General features: G+C 45.4%; 1 protein-coding gene across 2 annotated transcripts in view; it reads right to left on the bottom strand.

The window, feature by feature from the left end:
• RYK (receptor like tyrosine kinase) overlaps nucleotides 1-21,660 on the bottom strand; it is a 906,407-nt gene that overhangs the window by 583,893 nt on the left and 300,854 nt on the right. For both annotated transcript variants that reach the window (XM_086943935.1, XM_086943936.1), the window contains exon 4: nucleotides 18,669-18,803. In XM_086943935.1, the coding sequence (XP_086800061.1) occupies nucleotides 18,669-18,803 (135 nt within the window). The remainder of the gene's footprint in view (nucleotides 1-18,668; nucleotides 18,804-21,660) is intronic.

Below are 21,660 nucleotides of genomic sequence, written 5' to 3'. Positions count from 1 at the left end.
TCACACTTAACATTCAACGTGCTCATAGACTGGGTCCGAAAGTTTCCTCCAAACCCCGTGGAGTCATCATGCTCTTCCTACAATATACAGATTTACTTCAGGTACTCTCAGCAGCCAAAGCGAAGAAGCAGATTATATGGGAAGGTCACCGTCTGTATCTCTCTCAAGATGTAGCCAAAGTGACAGCTGACCGCAGGAAACAATTTCTTGATCTACGACCACGACTACGAGACCTTGGTGCCAGATTTGGTCTTCTTCATCCTTGCCTCTTCAAGGTTACGTATAAAGAAAAGACAACGACTTTTGAGGATCCACGAGTCCTTGAAGAATTCCTCCGACACCATGAAACCATCAACATGGACACTGCAAGACCAGTTTAATGATTTATATGTCTTCCTGATTGTCTGAAATATTTACCCTTTTATTTCCCTACTGTGCCTAGTATTGACTCCCCTTACCCTATTGTATACACATATCTCTTGTTTACTTCATTTTAATGTTGCGTAGTTCATATTTTTGGCGTTCTTATGTACTCCTAACTTATCTTTTCCATTTTTGTCTCATCACAGATCCTTTCCTTCTGTTCTCCATCCCGGTGTAGTTTCTGCTCCCTTCAATTCATCCTAAGCTGGTTCCCCGGTGTTCGATGACGTGAGTTTCTGTTGTTGATGTCGTCCTCTTCTGGCGTCGTCACCCCCCAGTTCTCATTTGTATTTGTTGTTCTGTCTCTTCTCTTGCCATGTTCTCTCTTATCTTCCTTCATACTCCTTTCTTTATCTCCTCTTTTTCTTACTCTTACCTTTTCTCTCTATCTCTCTCATATATCTGTTCTTGCAATCTTAATACTTCTCTCAACATTTCTCAACTATTTTTCTATTCCACTTTCTCTTTTCTCTTATATCATTCTCATGATAATGTACATTCCGAGTAGTCACCTGGAATGTTAAGGGGTTAAATAACCCCATTAAACGTCAGCGAGTTTTAACACATTTAACCAGACTTAAGGCAGATGTAGCCCTTCTCCAAGAATCCCACCTTACAGATTTAGAGGCTACTAAACTTAAACGATGTTGGGTGGGTCACGTTCTTTATTCACCTGCTGTAGGTAAGAAAAATGGTACTGTTATACTCTGTCATAAAAAGTTAAATGTTTCCATTGTATCTCAAGAGTGCGACGATGTTGGTCGATGGGTAATTGTTAATCTTCTTATAGATAAAATACCTCTAGTTATTTTCAATGTTTATGCCCCAACTGGTGTTGATAAATTGTTCTGGCCTTCTATTTCTAACAAACTCGTAACTCTCAATGACCAATACGTCATTCTTGGCGGTGACTGCAACCAAGTTTATGACCCCTTTATTGATAGAAATTCAAAAGTTAAATTTGTTCCTTCCAAAATGCATACCCAGTTTATCTCCTCTATCCAAAATAATGCGTTAGTTGACATTTGGAGGCTTTGTCACCCTGACCTCAGAGAATATTCTTTCTACTCCCCCACACATCACTCCCAATCACGTATTGATTACCTTTTTCTTAGCAAACCACTGGCTCAACTTGCCATTCATTCAGATATAGGCTCCATTCTCATTTCAGACCACGCTCCCGTTTTTGTGGACATTGATCTTATCCCCTACTCCCCTCATTCAGGCCGTTGGAGATTTAATAATTCTTTACTTCTCGATTCTAATTTTTGCACCCAATTTAAGCAATTTTCCACTGAATTTTTTACACTTAACCATCTTCCTGAATCTCCTTTTGTTATGATTTGGGACTCGTTTAAAGCAGCTGCACGTGGTTTTATTATTAACTTTGTCTCCCAAAAGAAAAAACAATCAATCTCTAAGTCAACTCAACTCTTGGATAAAATTAAGAAATTGGAATATGCGTACTATAACTCAAACTCTGAAACTTCTCTACGTGAATTAATTTCAGCCAAATTTGATTTCAATAAATTTACCACCAACGCCGCCTCTAACTCTCTTCTAAAATGCAATTCCCGCTATTACGGCGGCCAAAACAAGATGGGCAAGCTCCTCGCCAATTACCTTAAGATACGTAAAGAACGTACAAAAATTGAATCCTTGCAAGGCCCGAATGGAGTATCTTTCTTTAAAGATAAAGACATACTGGCTCAATTTGTTTCCTTTTACCAAAATCTCTACACCCCTGAATCTATTCCCGACCCTCAAGATCTCCTTTCATACTTTCAAAACATCCCTTCTCCAGAAGCTTCACATCTTGATTTTCACTCATTAGATTTGGACATTAGCCAATCGGAAATTTCTCATGCAATCTCTATTCTTCGTCGAGGTAAAGCCCCAGGACCCGATGGTTTTACCATTGAATTCTATACTCATTTCTCCTCCCTTCTTCTCCCAAAATTGCATCTTCTATTCCAATCTTTTGCGGCCTCCGGATCTTCTCAAGGAACCTTCCAAGAAGCATTGATTTGTCTAATACCTAAACCTGATAAAGATCATACCCTTTGTAAGAATTATCGTCCCATATCACTAGTAAACACTGATTATAAAATCTTCGCCAAAATTATAGCTCTCCGATTAGATCCCCTACTACCAGAACTTATAGGCCCTGAACAATCCGGATTCGTTAAGGGTCGCCTATCATCAGATAACTCTCGTGTCTTCTTTAATATTTTGAGTAAAGCTCCATCCCTTTCTTCCCCCCTTGCTGCTATCTCCCTTGACGCTGAAAAAGCATTCGACAGAATTGGTTGGGACTTTATGTTCCAAGCTCTCCAATGGTTTGGCTTCCCCCCTAAATTCATATCTCTGATATCATTACTGTACTCTAGCCCCCATGCGTCAATCTTTGCCAACGGTATGGTTTCCGAGTACTTTCCTCTCCAAAGAGGGGTTCGTCAAGGATGCCCACTATCCCCTCTACTGTTTATCATAGCCCTAGAACCCTTTTTAACTAAGATTAGATTAGATGACACAATTACTGGTTTTCAATATGGTCCCCAAAAACAAGCTAAGTTATCTGTTTACGCTGATGACATTTTATTTTATTGTTCAGACCCTCAAACAACTCTCCCTTCCTTCCTCCATCAAGTTTCTTCTTTTTCCACTGTGTCAGGTTATCGTCTCAACACGGATAAATGTGAAATATTACCCTTAAACCCCTTATGTCAAAAACACCTCTTTGACTCCTCTGGTTTTTCCTGGCAACCTACGAAGATTAAATATTTAGGTATCTGGTTTGCTCCCCGTATTTCAGACACTCTTAAATTTAATTTCGAATCTCTCTCTAACAAAATCACCACATCAATAACTCGTTGGAATCCTCTATTCCTTTCTTGGTGGGGTCGATTGGACTCCATCAAAATGATGTTAGCACCCTTAGTTCTCTATTCCATATCCATGATTCCCATCCGTATTCCAGATCAATACTTCAAATCCATAGACTCCCTTCTATTAAAATTTTTGTGGAAAGGCAAAAAATCTCGGATAGCTCTTTCTTCCCTGAAAAAAGATAAATCTCTTGGCGGTGTCAAATTCCCCCACTTTAGATCATATCATAACGCATTTTCTTTAAAACAAGCTATGAAGTGGCTCTCTTCTGATCCTCCTCACATTCCTCCCCTGTGGCTCACATTAGAATCTTCTTTACTCAATCCTTACGAATTTCAAGAAGTTCTATCTTTTACCTCTAAGGTATCATCCCTATGCTCCCCTATCATTTCTCACTCTTGCTCTCTACTTCGTCCATATTTATTATCCACATACCCATCTGCCTCCTCCACTCACACCCAACCTATCTGGCATAATAAATTCCTCAAAATCCGTAACCGTTCCTTATACTGGAAAACGTGGCATTCCCGTGGTCTAAAATGGGTCTCACAACTTCTCTTAGACAATCAACCTCTGCCTTTTCACGATCTACAAACACAATTCTCACTACCCTCCTCATCCCGTAAACAATATTTATCACTGCTTCCGTCCCTTACCCAATATCTTTCCTCGCTCCCGACCTCTAATTCTATCCCTACCACACATCTTTCGATTTCTACTGCTATTGATCAGTCTCTTTCTGCTTCATTTATATATAAATCTCTACAAACCTCTGCTGATCGTATAAAATCTAAAGTTGAGTTGGCTTGGGAAAAAGATTTTTCTCACACATGGTCCCTTATTTTATGGGACAAAATCTGGTCTAAGATTCATAGTACATCCAGAGCTGCAAATACTACACAAACCTTATTCTTTATTTATAATCGTATACTATTCACTCCATTACTCCTATCATCCTTTTCCCCAGACATTCCATCTACTTGTTGGTCCTGCTCATCCCCTTTGGCTGATTTGAAACACATGCTATTCGAATGTCCTCCTATTTTACGTTTCTGGCACCGAGTTTGGTCCCAATTACAACAGATTTTCAATTTTACAGTTTCATTCTCCATTTCACACATTTTCTTAGGTTCCCTCTCTCCTATTTTTGCAGACTCCCATTATAACCAAAAATTACTTGATCTTTGCATAGCTATTGCTTTTCACCATGTTACATCACACTGGAAACAAGCTAATGATGTTTCTTTTACTGCTTGGTGGAACGCAGTATGCTTTAATCACAGACTTGACACTAATTATGTCTCTCCTATTTCCTTAGCAATAAAACGTGATCTTTTATGGCTTCCCCTCACTGAATATTTATCCAAAGTTGCTAAGCCTCCCCCATCATCTCCGATACGTAATGTTGAAGTTTGTAAACCACCATGAATGCATTACTTTATTCGATTATTATGTCATCCATTACATCTACTGTTTTACCATATTATTTATATATTTTTATAAGCTAAGATATTTCCTCATTCTCCCTATGTTCCTCACATTCATTTATCTATTTTATATTTTATACATAAGTTTTCCTCAACTAATTCGCTAATATGTAAGATTGATTTCATGTTTCTCATAACTCTTGATTGTTTCTTCATTTTCTGTCTTTGTTCCTTTTTATTCCAATAAACTTCAAACTTAAAAAAAAAGAAGAAAGAAAGCATGTGTCCACAGAACTAGTTAATCTAGGTAGAAGGTGGTATAATGAGAGTGCACAGCGTGAATGCAATGCGCTGCCCCTCTGGCCGATGTTAGGGGCACTAAAAAAGCAGTTTGTAGATCAATAGCCTAAGTGGGTAATTGTGCAGAGGGTCAAATGGTGCACACATCAGAAAGGTACGGAAAAGGTTGAGGTCCTACGGAGACCTGATGAATTGGCATTGGGGTAAACTTATGCTGCAGGCCTTCGAGGAACCTAACCATAACAGATGACAGAAGGTTGGTCCGCCAACAGGAAAAATCCCAAAATGGTAGAGAGATAACCTTAAACTGTTCCCAGAGTAGAGACCTGCTGGGCCAACAATAAAGGAAACAAAAGAATCTTGCCAAAAGGGAGTAAACACTGTCGGAAGCACACCATGACACAAACTTGACCCAACAGCCATATACAGACTTGGTAGAAGAATGCGTGGCTGCCAGAATAACATCACAATCTTTGGGAGAAAAGTCAAAATCTGTCAACTGCTTCTGTTCAATCTCCACACGTGAAGGGAGAGCAGGTTTGGGAGCAGAACCCTCCCCTGTTTCTGTATCAGAAGATACTCTCGAAGAGGGAGGCTGACTGGAGGACCAATGGTCATGTTCAGCCACTCGGGATACCAGACTCTCTGTGTCCAAACTGGAGCCACAAGAATGACTTGGCCAGAGGCCTACTTGAAACAGTCACCGTGCGAGAGTCGCTGTGAAAATTCCAGCATTCAAAACTGATGAATTTGCAAATTCTCTGCGGTGGTGAACAAATCTAACCAATGCTCTCCCCACTGTTGTAAGAGATCTTGCACCACCTAAAGATGGAGATGCCATTTGCAACCAGCTAGGCATCTTCAGCAGTGTTTGTCCACTCTGCGCGATCCAAGAGGCGTAAGTTATTGAACCATCATGGAAATGTCCTGGTGTTCCAGCCAAGTCCAGATATGCAGGGGCTCTTGACGGAGGGTCTAACAATCCCACCAGGCAATGGTGTAAACACCTGCACCAGCCTTTCCCTGATCAATGCCAAGCCAATCTTCCAAAGCACAAACAGGTTGATGTGGTGCTCGGACTCCGCCTGAGGCCAGAGTTCAGATCTCTACCTCTCCCGGATGGCCACCCCAGCCTAGGAGTGACACATATGCCACTACACTTAGCTCTGGTTGGGGAAGGAAGAGAGGTCCGACACTGATCCAGTTACGTTTCGTTAGACCCCACTGCAGATCTTTTGCAGTGCCCTCTGAGATCTGGGCCTCGTCGAAGAGATCCCCTGATGCATCACCCAATGGGACTTCAGGTTTCACTGCAGACCCCGCAAGTACCAACAGGCATGAGTAACAAGCAGTAGGCCATGAGCCCCAAAAGCCTCAGTCATTTTCATCGAAATCCCGGATAGAGGCTGAAACAGTGAAATCATAGCCTTAAGATTCTTGATCTTGCCACTCAGGAGGCTAGGCTACGAAACAGCACTGTGTGAAGAACGACTCAGATGAAGGGGGGGTCTAAGAGGGAGTACTGTGCGCCTTTGGCACGTTGATAGTGAACCCCAGCAAGTGCAGGAGGTTCGCCATAGTCTGGAAGTGGGAAACAACTGACAAGGAATAGCTTGCCTTTAACAGTTAGTTGTCTATATAGGCGAAGACTTGAACCCAAACCTTCAAAGACGAGTGCTGGCCACCGCCATCACTTTCGTGAACACCTGAGGGGCACTGGTAAGGTCGAAGGGGACCACAGCAAACTGAAAGTGCTATTGGCCCACAGTGAACCGCAGGCAACGTCTGTGTATAGGCAGGACAAGCATGTGGAAATAGGCGTCCAGCATGTCAAAAGCTACCATCTAGTTTCCAGAGTCCAGGACAGATAGGACCAAAAGGAGTTTGTCCTCTCCTAGACCTGCGCATTCTCAGAGTCCTCTGTCCTTCTTTGGCACCAGAAAGTAGCATAAATAACAGCCACAACCTACTTCTGATGCAGGCACCCTCTCTACAGCTCCCTTGGTGAAGAGAGCCTGCACTTCGCAACCACATCAGGAGAGATGGTCTCTGTCAGCCAAAGGTAAGTGGGAGGAATGTGTATCAGGGTAGTCGCCAAGGAGCTGGAATAGCCCCTTTGGACGATTTGTAGGACCCAACAGTTTTATGTCACTGACCGTCTCTGGGACAGGCAATGACATATCCTGCCTTCCACCGGATGCCTGTGATGGTCGTAGGGCAAACTAAAGAGGCTTGGAGTTAGCAGTCGCCGTGGGGGGGAGGAGAAAGGATGATGGTGGACTGGCCCTACTGTTGGCTATCCTTCTCATGTGGTATGAGGGACCCACAAGGGTATGAACACGGCTATCCAGTCTTTTGGATTCTCTAAATAAAGGAAGCCTGTTGTGGAAAGCTCCTCCCGTGAGTGCGGTTTTTCTTTAAAAAATTTGAAGAAACTGAGCATGAGATGTTGCGGCTGTCCACGGCCGCTAACCGCACCAGTCTGAGTGCACCGGATGAGAAGTGGAAAGTCGAGCGGTAACACAAATATTATATATATATATATATATATATATATATATATATATATATATATATATATATATATATATATATATATATATATATATATATATATATATATATATATATATATATATATATATATATATATATATATATATACACACACATACATACACACATACATGCATATATACACATACATGCATATATACACACATTTTTGGGCCCCCCTTTTTTCTCTGCCCCCACTTTATAGATCACCCCAAAAAGTTCCAGACATCAGCTGAAGTGACTGTCATATTCGTTTTGAAATTTTTCTGAAGATTTAACAAACGGCACCAAAGTTATTAGCAAAACAAAAAATGCTTGTTTATGCAAACTTAGCTATAGCTACCTACTTGTGATCGCCAGTAGGAGAAATATATATATATATATATATATGTCAACATGTATCTATGCGGAATTCCGCTATACAGACACAAATGTGTATTATGGCTGGTATGTGTGGCCATATTACGAGGACTACATTGCTTATACACCACTACCAGAGCGCAGGCGGGATTATAGAATTCAATAGTGATTGCATTGCACACGTGAAGGTCAGCAAACGTAGTTGTGTGTAAATATGAGTAAGTCCTTACCTATAATATGTATAAACTGAATATGCAATGATGTAAATTGTATACATGAGAAAAGAGGAAATAATAACGCAAGTGATACATCATAGTATTTCCTTTATGTCTATGAAGAAAGGAAGGACTTAAATACATGTAATTTTAAAATGGGGGCTACTTGATAAAGGCTACACGCCGAAACGCGTCGTCTTTAGTTGTTAAGTGCACAATAATCTTTTTAACGTTTACTTAAAACCTCTGGTCACGTTAATTAAGTCACATAACATGACCACAGTAAACTATGCGGACGATACACAGCTCCTTCTCTCATGGGAAGGCGAAGACTCCATCTCCTTGCAAGCCTTCCATGACTGCCTACGAGACACGGCATGCTGGTTGCACCGGAACTCACTTCAGTTCAACTCCTCGAAAACCGAGGTGATGTACTGTCCTGCGAGTCGCATACCCCGCCCTCTGCCCACTGAGTTCTGGCCCCCGGAAAACTCCAACAACCCCCTACCAGTTACCACCGTTCGCAACCTGGGCGTCATGCTTAACCATCAATTAAGCATGGAGACACAGGTCTCAAGAACAGTCGCAACTTGCGCCGGCCTTATGCGCTCACTGCGCAAAGTCTTGCCTCTACTTCCATCCTCCGCCAGAGCACTAGTAGTCAGGTGTACTATTCTTAGTCGCCTTGACTACTGCAACGCCCTGCTGCTTGAATCTCCTGCAACACTACTGGACAAACTCCAACGAGTCCAGTCGGCAGCAGCCAAACTGGCTCTGGGATGGACTAGGAGATCTTCGGCCACTGCCGCACTGGCCGAGTTGCATTGGCTGCCTTTGAGGCAATGCATTGCCTTCAAGGCCCTTTGCCTGGTCTTCAAGGCACTACATGGAATAGGACCCAGACCTCTTCAACGTCTGTTCTCCTGGTACACCCCCACCAGAACACTCAGGTCCACAACTGCCTGCCTCGCGAGAGTGCCCAGATGTAAGAAGGCCAGGATGGGAGGAAGATCGTTCAGAGTAGCTGCAGCCAAGCTATGGAACAGTCTACCTGTCGACATTCGCCATATCCCTCATCTCCTCCCATTCAGGAAACGTATCAAAACATGGCTCTTTCCCCTATCCCTATAAAACCGGCCAGTCCCAGTTCACCCCCGTCAATAAACCACAAGAGTAGCTACCAGCGCCAGGATACCTGCCAGGTGACAGTCGCGCTTTATAAATATTTTAAATAAATAAATAAATAAAGTTTTTCTTGTGCTGGACTTACCTGGTGTGCCGTTTTTTTCCTGGGAACCAATCACGAAGGTGAACAGAAACAGAGAAAGATTATAGTTCAAGTTCAAGAATTTGTATAGCGCACTACTCACCCAGAGGGTCTCAAGGCGCTTGGGGGATGGTGGGTGCGTTACTTATCGAATAGCCAGGTTTTTAGTTGCTTTCTGAAGGAGAGGTGGTTCTGTATAAGTCGGAGGGGAGTGGGGAGAGAATTCCAAGTTTTGGCCGCTAAGTAGGAAAAGGATCTTCCTCCCATGGTGGATCTGTGGATGCGCGGAATTGCGGCGAGGGCTTGATTGGATGATCGTAGTTGGCGGGTGGGTGTGTAGAAGGACAGTCGTGTGTTGAGGCATTCGGACCTAGGTCGTAGAGGGCCTTGTGTGCGTGGGTGAGGAGACGGAACGTTATTCTCTTGTTGACGGGGAGCCAGTGGAGATTCTTCAGGTGACCGGAAATATGAGCATGATGTGGAATGTCCAGTATGAGTCTGGCTGATGCGTTTTGGATGCGTTGGAGTTTTTTCTGTAGTTTGGCTGTGGTCCCGGCGTAGAGGGTATTTCCATAATCCAGTCGGCTGGTGGCCAGTGCGTGGGTGACTGTATTTCTTGTTTCGGTGGGGATCCAGCGGAAGATTTTTTTGAGCATGCGTAGGATGTTGAAGCATGAGGATGAGACGGCGTTGACTTGTCTGGTCATTGAGAGGAAGGAGTCCAGGCTGAAGCCCAGGTTGCGTGCGTGGTCTGTAGGTATGGGTGCTGTGCCCAGGGCCGGTGGCCACCATGAGTCGTCCCAGGCGGAGGGGGATGATCCTAAGATGAGGACTTCCGTTTTGTCCGAGTTCAGTTTTAAACGGCTGTTCTTCATCCATTCGGCTACTTCTTTCATTCCTTCGTGTAGATTGGTTTTGGCGGTGTTTGGGTCTTTGGTGAGGGAGAGGATCAGCTGGGTGTCATCTGCGTAGGAGATGATGTTGAGGTATTTTTAAATTGTTTACCTTGCTTTTAACTGCCGGCCACGCACACTCGCACCTCTGCCCCTCTCACCCACACTCTAATCGGTAATTTCACCGCCTTTGGCGGGTCCTTCGCCCACGTCTCGTTGGCGGCCATCTTGGTTTGGGGGTAGCTTGCACGCTCTAGTCCTCTCTTTAGGAGGCGAGCAGTGCATAAATTGAGGCAAATCTCTTCAGTTCGCCCTTAACAGCCTAGCGCACAACCAGCAGCGCTGTACTCTCAGCGCGACCTGCAAGCAGACACTGGAGAATTTTAAAAAATCCTGTTTTGTCATTTTCTGTTAAACCTTATTTTTAAATTGTTTACCTTGCTTTTAACTGCCGGCCACGCACACTCGCACCTCTGCCCCTCTCACCCACACTCTAATCGGTAATTTCACCGCCTTTGGCGGGTCCTTCGCCCACGTCTCGTTGGCGGCCATCTTGGTTTGGGGGTAGCTTGCACGCTCTAGTCCTCTCTTTAGGAGGCGAGCAGTGCATAAATTGAGGCAAATCTCTTCAGTTCGCCCTTAACAGCCTAGCGCACAACCAGCAGCGCTGTACTCTCAGCGCGACCTGCAAGCAGACACTGGAGAATTTTAAAAAATCCTGTTTTGTCATTTTCTGTTAAACCTTATTTTTAAATTGTTTACCTTGCTTTTAACTGCCGGCCACGCACACTCGCACCTCTGCCCCTCTCACCCACACTCTAATCGGTAATTTCACCGCCTTTGGCGGGTCCTTCGCCCACGTCTCGTTGGCGGCCATCTTGGTTTGGGGGTAGCTTGCACGCTCTAGTCCTCTCTTTAGGAGGCGAGCAGTGCATAAATTGAGCCATGCTCACGCGCAGCGGTTACGCGCTGCGGAGACGCCAGAATGACGCCGGAGTTACGCCAGAGTTCAGCCCGTCTGCGCCCGTCCGCGCTGAGGACGGGCTGCAGGTCGGGCTGGACCTGGTCTCATCATCATTGCTCCTAGGTAAGACATCTCTGCGTTATACTCCACCTATGCTTCTGGCTCTTAGACCTCCCGCATGCTCGGCCATGCACTGTTTCACCCCGTCAGGGCTATTACATTCTCGCTGCTGTACTGTCTGCTCTACTTCATTCCACCCCCTTGGCTCTTGTTCTATTAGTCGTTGCCCTTCCTCCCCACTGCCTATTGTATCTCATAATACTGGGTTCTTATTAAATGCCCGCTCGCTAATTAAACACAATCTTGCCTTCCACGATTTTGTGGATGAAAGACAGCCTGACTGGGTATTCATCACTGAGACCTGGGCCTCTGACTCTTCCGGTCATGACCTTCTTTTAGCCATCCCCGAGGGATACTCTCTTCAAAAGCTTGACAGACCTAAACGGAGAGGGGGAGGTATTGCCATTCTTTTTAAATCCTCTTTCTTATGTTCGGTTAACCCTCTCTCCTCGCCCCTAGATCGCTTTGAAGCCTTATACTTTTGTATTACTTGTGCCCCCTCAGTTTCTTTCACGGGTATATTGATCTATAGGCCGCCTGGTTCTAGAGCTAATTTCGCCTCGGACACTTTGAGAATCCTTGAACCCTATTTTGGAAAACCTTCTATCACCATTCTAGGTGACCTCAATTTCCATCTTGATGATCTTCACTCTAAGGACACTCAATCATTGGTTGATTCTCTTGGATCCTGTGATCTTAGTCAGCTTGTCACTAGTGCTACTCACTCAGCAGGTCACATCCTTGACGGGGTATTCTCGAATGATCCTAGACTTTCTTGCGGCACCCCTCTACCACTGGTGTGGACGGATCATTTTGCGGTTCCTCTTCATTTAGCCTTTTCCACTTCCAATCCCATTAAGACGGGGACCACCTCTTTTACTCCTAGGAGAAATCTCAGAAATCTCACCAATGACGCTTTTGCTCCTTTCGTCCCTACTCCTGAGGCTCTCTCCCTAAAAGACTCTGATGAGGCAGCACAAGCTCTGCATGACTCCATCATGAATGCTGTGGAAAAACTTGCCCCTGCATCCCTGCGATATGTAGCCCGGAGGAAACCATCAGCTCCATGGTTCTCGGACCATCTTAGACTACTAAGACAGGGTTGCAGAAGCAGTGAGAGGAGGTGGAGGAAATCCTGGGATCCTGCGGATAGGGAGGCTCATAAGTCTGCTCTACGGGAGTATAAGCAAAAAGTGATATTGGAGAAGCAGGAATACTTTTCCAACCTCACTAGTTCACTTACTTCCTCCAGGGAGCTTTTTAAAATTGCAGACTCGCTATGCTCCCTCCAACTTCCAGACCCCGTAGTTAGCTCCCAACGTCTGTGTGACGATATTGCAGACTTTTTTCATAAAAAAATCTTTGACATTCATACTTCTCTAGAAGTACAACGTCTCTCCCTGACTGAAAATAACCTCCCAGGTATAACCCTTTTGGAATCACTGGATACAGCCCCTTCCAGTTGTCTTTCTGATTTTCCACCTATGTCTCTGGAGGGGTTGAATCTTCTTTTAGATAAGACCAAATCCTCCTCCCCACTTGACCCACTGCCTCTTAAAAAACTAAAGGAGTGTAGGAACAGTCTCCTTCCCCTTTTACTTGAGGTGATGAATAAGGCAATTGCCCAAGGCACTTTTCCATTAGTCTGGAAGAAGGCCATTGTGAAGCCGCTCCTTAAGAAGCCTTCACTTGACCCCGGTCTATTGAAAAATTTTAGACCCATTTCCTTGCTCCCTGCACCTGCTAAAATCTTAGAAGCACACTTGAATCGCCACCTATCTTCCTTCCTCGAAGCTTCAGGGTACCTGGACATTACCCAGCATGGATTCCGAAAACATCACAGCACAGAATCTGCCCTCACCTATGTAGTCGACAACATCCGACGCAAGGTTGATGTTGGACAAACAACTGTTCTGGTGCTATTGGACCTCACGGCCGCATTTGACACCTTGTCTCCTGCCATCTTAACATCTCGGCTTAGGGAGGCAGGTGTCACTGGTCCGGCCCTGAGTCTCCTCAACTCCTTTCTCCTAGATAGGGAACAGAGAGTGATGCTCGGCAACCACCTCTCCCCAGCAAAGTCTTTGCAATGTGGGGTGCCACAGGGGTCGGCATTAAGTCCGACCCTATTTAACATCTACGTGGCCCCCCTTGCTAGACTTGTAAGATCGCTGGGGATGGAGGTGGTATCATACGCCGACGACACCCAGATCATGATTTCACTTACCCAGTCCTCTGTCATAACATCTGCCTCCAGCTTCAGGTCCTGTATGCAACATGTTGCAGATTGGATGGTCACCAACTCCCTGAAGCTAAATGGCGACAAGACTGAGGTTTTGGTCTTTGGGAAGGACCAAGATATCTGGTCGAGTGAGTGGTGGCCTTCTTCTCTTGGTACCTGCCCCACTCCCGCTCAATCCGCCAAAAATCTGGGTGTGGTGTTCGATACATCACTCTCGATGTCTCTACAGGTGAGTCGGACTGTCGCGACCTGCTGGGGCGTGATCAGGACACTCAACAGAATCCGCAGCTACTTGTCCCCTCAAGCACGCAAGCAGATTGCAGTCGCCCTTGTTGGTTCCAGGCTAGATTACTGCAACTCTCTCTACATGGAAACCAACAAGGGCCTCATACATCGACTGCAAGTAGTGCAGAACGCTGCTGCACGTTTTGTCCTGGATCTTCCCAGGTCTTCCTCTGCCACTGCTGCGAGGAGAGACCTTCACTGGCTGCCCATCCAGCACAGAATTTATTTTAAAATTCTGTGTCTGACCTACAGAGCTCTCGAGGACGGATCTAAAGGCGCTATTAGCTCCCTGCTCACTCGCTATCACCCTCCAAGGTGTTTGCGCTCCTCGGGACAACTCCAACTCGCCGTTCCTCGCTTTAAGCTCACTAGATGGGGAGCTAGGGCCTTCTCCGTCGTTGCCCCACAGCTTTGGAACATCTTGCCGATGGAGATGAAGACGCTACCTTCTCTGGCGCTGTTTAAAAAGGCCCTAAAAACATGGTGCTTCTCTAGAGCCTATACAGGTTGAGCTGTAGAGTTCTTTGTTATGAGCTGGATTTGGAATTAGGCGCCTTGACGCCCACTGGGCTAAGTTTGCGCACGATAAGATCCCTTTATTATTATTATTATTATTAGTGTTGGCGCGCGATGGATGCGAGGGGACTCATGTATACGTTGAAGAGGGTGGGGCTGAGTGAAGATCCTTGTGGTACACCACAGATGACTTCGGTGGCCTCTGATTTGAAAGGGGGGAGGCGGACTCTCTGGGTTCTCCCGGCGAGGAATGAGATGATCCAGTCCAAAGCTTTTCCTTGTATGCCGACGTTGCTGAGGCGTTGTATGAGGGTGCTATGACATACTGTGTCAAAGTCGGCGGAGAGGTCGAGTAGGATGAGGGCAACTGTTTCTCCGTTGTCCAGTAGCGTTCGGATGTCGTCTGTAGCTGCGATGAGGGCGGTTTCGGTGCTGTGTTTGGCTCGGAAGCCGGACTGTGAAGAGTCGAGGGAATTGTTGGATTCGAGGAAGGCGGCCAGCTGACTGTTGACGACTTTCTCAATGACTTTGGCAGGGAAACTGAGGAGTGAGATGGGGCGGTAGTTCTTAAGTTCAGAAGGGTCTGCTGTGGGTTTCTTCAGGAGGGCGCTGAGCTCGGCATGTTTCCAGCTTTCCGGGAAGGTAGCGGAGTTGAAGGAACAGTTGATGACATCGCGGAGATGGGGTGCGATGATGGAGTCTGCTTTGTTTAAGATGTGGTGGGGACATGGGTCGGTTGGCGATCCTGAGTGAATTGAGTTCATCAGGCGGATGGTGTCTTCAGTGTTGATTGGGTTCCAGGCGAAAAGGTTGTGAGTGCTGTTTTGGTTCGGAGGTGGGTGGAGTGGGCTGTTCATCGGACTGGTTTTCAAAGCTGTTATGTATGTCGGCGATTTTGTTGTGGAAGAAAGAGGATAAAGAGTCGCAGAGGTCTTAGGAGGGAATGATGTCGTTGGAGCCGGCGGTGGGGTTGGTAAATTCTTTGACGATGTTGAATAGTTCCTTGCTGTTGTGAGCGTTGTTGTTGAGTAGATCCTTGAATGCTGATTTCTTGGTGGATCGGATTAGCTGGTGGTGTTTGCGGGTGGCGTCCCTGAAGGTGGTCAGGTTGTCAGAGGTTGGGTTTTTTCTCCAGGTTTTCTCGAGGGTACGACATAGCTTCTTGGATTTCTTAAGGTCATCGTTGAACCAGGGGGGTCTTTTTGCTTCCTTGTTTGATCTGATGGTTTTTCAAGGGTGCTAAAACGTCCGCGCTGTGGGTGATCCATTGTGTGAGTTTGATGGCAGCTTGGTTGAAATAGCAGGAGGGTGTTGGTTTAGCGATGTGAGGAGTTGGTCGGTGGTGATTTTGTTCCAGTTTCTTCGTGGAATGGGTTGTGGGGGGTTGTGGGTCGTGGTCTTTTTGTAGCTGAAGTGAACGCAGCTGTGGTCCGTCCAATGGAGAGCTGTGGTGTGATCGAAGGAGATGTGTTTGCTGGAGGTGAAGATAGGGTCGAGCGCGTGTCCTGCAAGGTGGGTGGGGGTGTCGACAAGTTGTTTGAGTCCGAAATTGGCCAGGTTGTCCAGAAGGGTGGTGGTGTTGCTGTCGTTTTTCTTTTCCATGTGGAAGTTGAGGTCTCCCAGTAGAATGTAGTTCTCGGATGGGAGGGCATGTGGGCTGATCAAGTCAGTGATGTCTTCGTTGAATTGTGTGCGGGTACCTCGTGGTCTGTAGATGAGGGTGCCTCTAAGTGTGGTCCTGGGGTCGGTGTGGATCTGGAAGTGAAGGTGTTCGGCGGTCGCGAGGTTTTCGTCAGAGCTGGTCATGATTCGGATGGTGTTCTTATGGACGATGGTGATGCCTCCTCCTGTTTGGTTGGTTCGGTCTTTTCGGATGATCTTGTAAGCGTCCGGGATGGCTATGGCTATGTCGGGTGCTGATGATGCGTTCATCCAGGTTTCTGTGAGGAAGGCAATGTCCGGTGACACAGTGTCTAGTAGGTCCCAGAGTTCAGTGGCGTGTCTGTGGACCGAGCCGGTGTTCAGCAGGATGCACTTCAGGTGGTTAGAGTCGGAGCTGTGTCTGGAGGAAGTGGATTTGGTGTAGGTCTTGTTGCAGGCGAACTTGCAGGAGTGGCAGGCGAATTGGCCATGGGTACGTCCTGGTGCAGCTTCGTAGCATTGTGTTGTGCGTCCGGGGTTGAGGGCTAAGAGAGGCGGCGTCAAACGTTATCCGGGAGGAGTGCGGTTTGCGGGGGCCAGGGGTATGGCGCTGTGCGCGGTCCAGGCGCGGACGGGCGTAGACGGGCTTACCTTTGGCGCGCATGGGGCGCGACCGCTGCGCGTGAACGCTGCGCGGATAGGCATCTGTCATATATGGGTAGTGGAAGGGGAGGGGCGAGGGAGGGGCGAGGGAGGGGCGAGGGAGGGTCAGCTGGGAGGCGGGAGCGGGGTGGAGCTACGGGTTAGGGAGCACAACAAACAACAAAATGGCTGCACAGGTATAAATCGAAACTGGGCAAGACTGGGGCTCAATCGAGCATAAAGTAATTTACAGAAAACAATGCGAACAGACAATGCGCTGATTGAAATATGCAGCGCGATAGAAGTCAATTGCACAATGCAGGCAGCGTCAGCAATGCGGCAGTCAAATAGCGCTAATTAGAGGCAGCAGAACGAGCGGAGCGCGGTGGTATGAGTCAGCTACGATACCGCTATCTGCTTCAGGGCGCTCTGGAGTCACCAGGTCAGCAAGCCTTGGGAGCGTGGGGAAGCGACCTCTTCTATATATATATATATATATCTAGATCTAGATCTATCATGTATCTCAACTTGCCTCTTTCCTTGTGAATGATATTCCCATGGATATGGAATATAGACATTCACCTCCTGCAGTAGGATCACAGAGCTAGGTCCGCCTCCCAGATGCAAACAATAAAAAAAAATCGTTTCAACAATGCAGACAACTTTGATAGAAGACAACTAGTCCAAATGGTAGGGTGCAGAGGGTTTTTTAAATAAAGGCCCATTCCCAGCATGAACCTTTTGCAGCAGCCACTTGTACATTTTCCATTATCAACTTACAGGGAGCCATCATCCCCACTCCTGTTTATATTGCGGCATCTTGCTTTGCTATTCTGCCTCAGCAAATGCCAAAGGCGGCTTAAGGGTTTCTCAATTTGCCTCTCGTATGAAAAAGCTGCCTTTTATCAGAAGCTACAGTCTGTATCCATTGCCCTCGGTTTGAATTTCTAGGGTAGCTTTACTTGTGGGGTAGTTTTTTTATTTGCGAGCCACCATAATTTCATTTCCAGTTTGAGAGATGAGCCTGCTTGCTTTGCTAGGTTAAACAAATAGCCCGTCAAAAGATCCACACCCTGCTTTGTCTGTACTCCCTAATTATGCCCCAGAATACAGCAAACTAAAAATTCCTACATCCCTCTGAATCTGAAAGACACCAATTTTACTGTTGGTGCTTCATTTGTGTTTTTCTAAAAAAAAAACCTGCAGGCATTGGTAGGAAAGAGATTTAACACTTTGCTCAACAGTATCATCCCTCCCAAAGCCACATCAATCACTCCATTTTACGTTCACACAGTCAAACTTGCTGACAATTGGTCAAAACTAAAAAAAAAATCCATCACGGCCATCTATTTCACTAGGAGTTACTTCTTGAATATCTTGTAGCGATTTGTCATTTAAAGTGGGACACTGCTTCTAGTGCGACACATGATAAAGGAGAGAACACAAATCACGAACATTCTGAAGAGCATCAATCCTACAAAAAGCAAGGTTGAGTCAGAAAGTCTCAAACACAGACATACAAAAGAAATTGCATACAATGGAACAGTGGTAAGTTTAAAAAAAAAAACAGCCAACGATCAAGACTACTGACTTAGTCCAACGAATAAGAATATTTCTAGCAACATGTGTCAGATGGTCTGGTGCTAAACAAATTAGTGTTTGCTTTGGTTGTTTCATATCAATCCGGCTGTAGATGTACAAAAGTTAACACTTTTTAAGCAACTTTCGAAACACCGTTAACACCTCTAATCATCCTACTGACAGCTCTGGGCACTCTTCATCTGCCTTAAATTTTTGTTTAGTGGGCCATCCATAGACACCTAAAAACAAAATCACATTCGTTTTTGCCAAATACCGGATGTTTCAGTAGAATGCTATCCAGAGAACTACACATATAGAGAAGTCTTACAAAATGGAGACCAGCTTACTTTTGTAGCACATTTTCCTTCGTTTGAAGTTCAAAACTGTGATATTTTTAGAAGAATTCATTGTCAAGTTGAGCTGCATGTGTAACGTGACCTCGGAGTCCATTTTCCCGCTGCAGAAAAGGTCTACTCTGAACACTGAAAAATAAGGAATTACACAAATATAAGACAAAGTACTTCAAGAATTTTCACACACAATTGTTCCGTATTAAACTTTGAACTTTAACACTATCAATTATTAGCATCCTATCAAATTTGTGGGGTAGAGTCAGTTTCAATTTCACTTGCTCTGCCCCAAATAGGCTCACAAATACCACTTGAAGGCAGCATTAACAGGATCAAAATTAATTAAACTTGACTGTAATTGCATGTTGCGGGCTCTCTGAAAGTTAAATGTTAATCGCTGATATCTTCATGTCACAAGTCCCAATCCTAACAAGACCAACTCATCCTTTCAACATTCTTAGGTGGTATCTGGAGTACCATTAAACTGGATAATATTGCCTGGGTTATTGACTACAAATACTAGAACTGTGGTATTAAGAAATGTATTTTTATGAACTAGCTACTACTGATTTACCGCTTAATTACACCATGCTGGCTCTATTCTACCGCCTCTGGATTCGACCTGCAACCTAACTCAAAACAAACCACAAACCACAACCAAGAACACAAATTTTAATGCTCCAGAAGCAGTTTATAGGTATGTCCAACATGTGATTCAGAAATATAAGTTTATGTGCTCGCCACTAAACAATCAAACAAGTGAGCCCAGAGACACAATGCGGGGGACGGGAGGGCCCGGCACTAATAGGAAACTCATGGAAACAAATTACCCTGAACTATACTGTAGACTTCTTCTCACTCATGATCACTAATCGACCCAATATCTTGAGCTTACTATCACCAATATGAGCAAGACACATCAATGAAATACACTGATAACTGATCGCAACCCTGCTGTTTTACCTTAAAGGTCTGGTAATATTTAGAAGGGAGGCCTAATCTACTTCCTGAACTGCAAATTAAATACGACACAACTGAATCTGCAATTGGGGGAGGCACACAGGATTTTACACTGTATTGCTTTGTGTGCATTGTTTGCTATACAACTGGTTGTATGATGTGTCTGATGGGGGAGGGGGGGGGGTGCAGCGTCGGCTTGGCAGGATGGGCAATCGGGCAATGCCTAAGGGGCCCGAGACCAAGGCCAGCTGGTGGGTCGGTTTCTCACATGGAGAGAACACATTTGCCTGCCCACGGGCAGCTGCAGTCCTAGGGGTTAGATCGGAGCCTATTACAACTGAGTGCAGATAATGTCTGGCTCATTGTCTTATGCAGTAGGACAATGAGCCAAACTGAGCAGGTACAGCATGTGGTGGGTCTCCTCCTGTCCCGAGTCTCTCAGCATGACCGTGAGGCCACTGGGAGTGGATGTGCTCTTTTAGAGCATCACAGCTAGCAGTAATGTTACCTGGGAATGGGTGGGAGGGGCTGTACAAGGAGACAGATTACGTTACTATGAGGGGACTCCTGTTCACCAAACATGAAAAAAAGAAGGATGGTTACTACCTTACATGAACTAGTCGAAGTCTCTCCCTCAGTCTAGGGCTTAGTTTAGAGGTTGCTGGCATTCCAGGAGGTAGTGTTAAATGTAGATTTAAATCCACCAGTGGAATATGCTTAATCAAACGGATGGAATGGTAAAGGAAATTCCACCTGTGAATTCTCCTTTGGTTTAAACCATGCTTCCAGGCCCAGGTGGACTTTCCGTTACTATCTGCAGCAAGGCAATAAAGGGGACACAATCCTATAACTTAAGGCAGAGGGTTGTGACATAGACTGACAGGAGAGAGCAAGACAGGAGAAAAAGGCATGGTTTGCAATATAGACACATGAAATAAACCTTAAATGAGAGATACAAAATGACAAGGTAATAATGGCATAGGAGTTACACAAATAACTGAAGAAATAGCGCACAGGGGGACAAGAATGGGAGAGAGAGGGGGATTTGTAAACAGAGAAATATAGGAAAAAAGTGTAAATGTGATAGATCAAAGCACATAGGTAAAATGAGAGACACCAAGGAGAGGAAACGAAGTAGAGTATGAGAGAAAAAGGAAGAACTAGTGTGAGAAGTTGGCCTGGTATATGAGGTCCACTATTCTAGTGGGCACCTTGCACCAGTCCAAACGACCCTTATTGATGGTAGGTTGTAAAGTCAACCTTATAGAAAGCTATCCTAGTGGTAGCTGTGGAGAGCAGCCTTCAGGCTAAGACTTAAAAGCGAGTTAAGCAACTTGTTTTACCAATTATAATCTCTTGAATGATCAAATGAAAGCACACCACACCCGGTATATATCAAATATATTTGTATTTATTCTAAACACAATCCCTCTGGATTCTTTAGGAGGTCAGAGGTAAAAGTACAATATAAGGAACTTAATTAGCATACGATAAGTTGCACAGTATGCGTTATGCCCTAGGGGCCTCACAAACCATATACTAAAATAGTGGTATAAGAACCACATGAGAAATAGAAAGCAGGCCTAGGGCCTCTGGAATCGCTGGGGCTGCCTAGAACCACCAAAGGTTAGGATGTAGGAGGCCCACGGGAGACGCATGCAGTGTCTAAACACAGCCTTGGGTTACCATGGACTTTCTATGGAGAACGAACAAGTTACAATTTTAAAGATTAAGGGTACAAGGAGGTGAACTGCGATGGAACCCTTTTATACTAGGACACTTGGAGAGTCAATACCCACGGGAGCACTGGAGTACTCATGTTACCTCACCCAGGGAAGCCGGGTGCATAGGTGTCTTCTTGCGTCGGGTTTCGTCATCTATTCCAATGGAGAGCTGCGAAGAAGTGCTGCAGGCGACCACAGGAAAAGTGTCTGGGTGGATCCAAGGGTGGATCGGAGATGTGAAGAACCTGAAAGCAGAAGGGACAGAGTCTGGTACACTAGCTAGTGACCAGGATGGCGATGGGAAG

The sequence above is a fragment of the Lissotriton vulgaris genome, chromosome 11 (assembly GCF_964263255.1).
Source record: "Lissotriton vulgaris chromosome 11, aLisVul1.2, whole genome shotgun sequence".
Lineage (NCBI taxonomy): Eukaryota > Metazoa > Chordata > Amphibia > Caudata > Salamandridae > Lissotriton > Lissotriton vulgaris.
The sequence above is the reverse complement of the archived record's forward strand: the minus strand, read 5'-3'. Positions and strand labels throughout refer to the sequence as shown.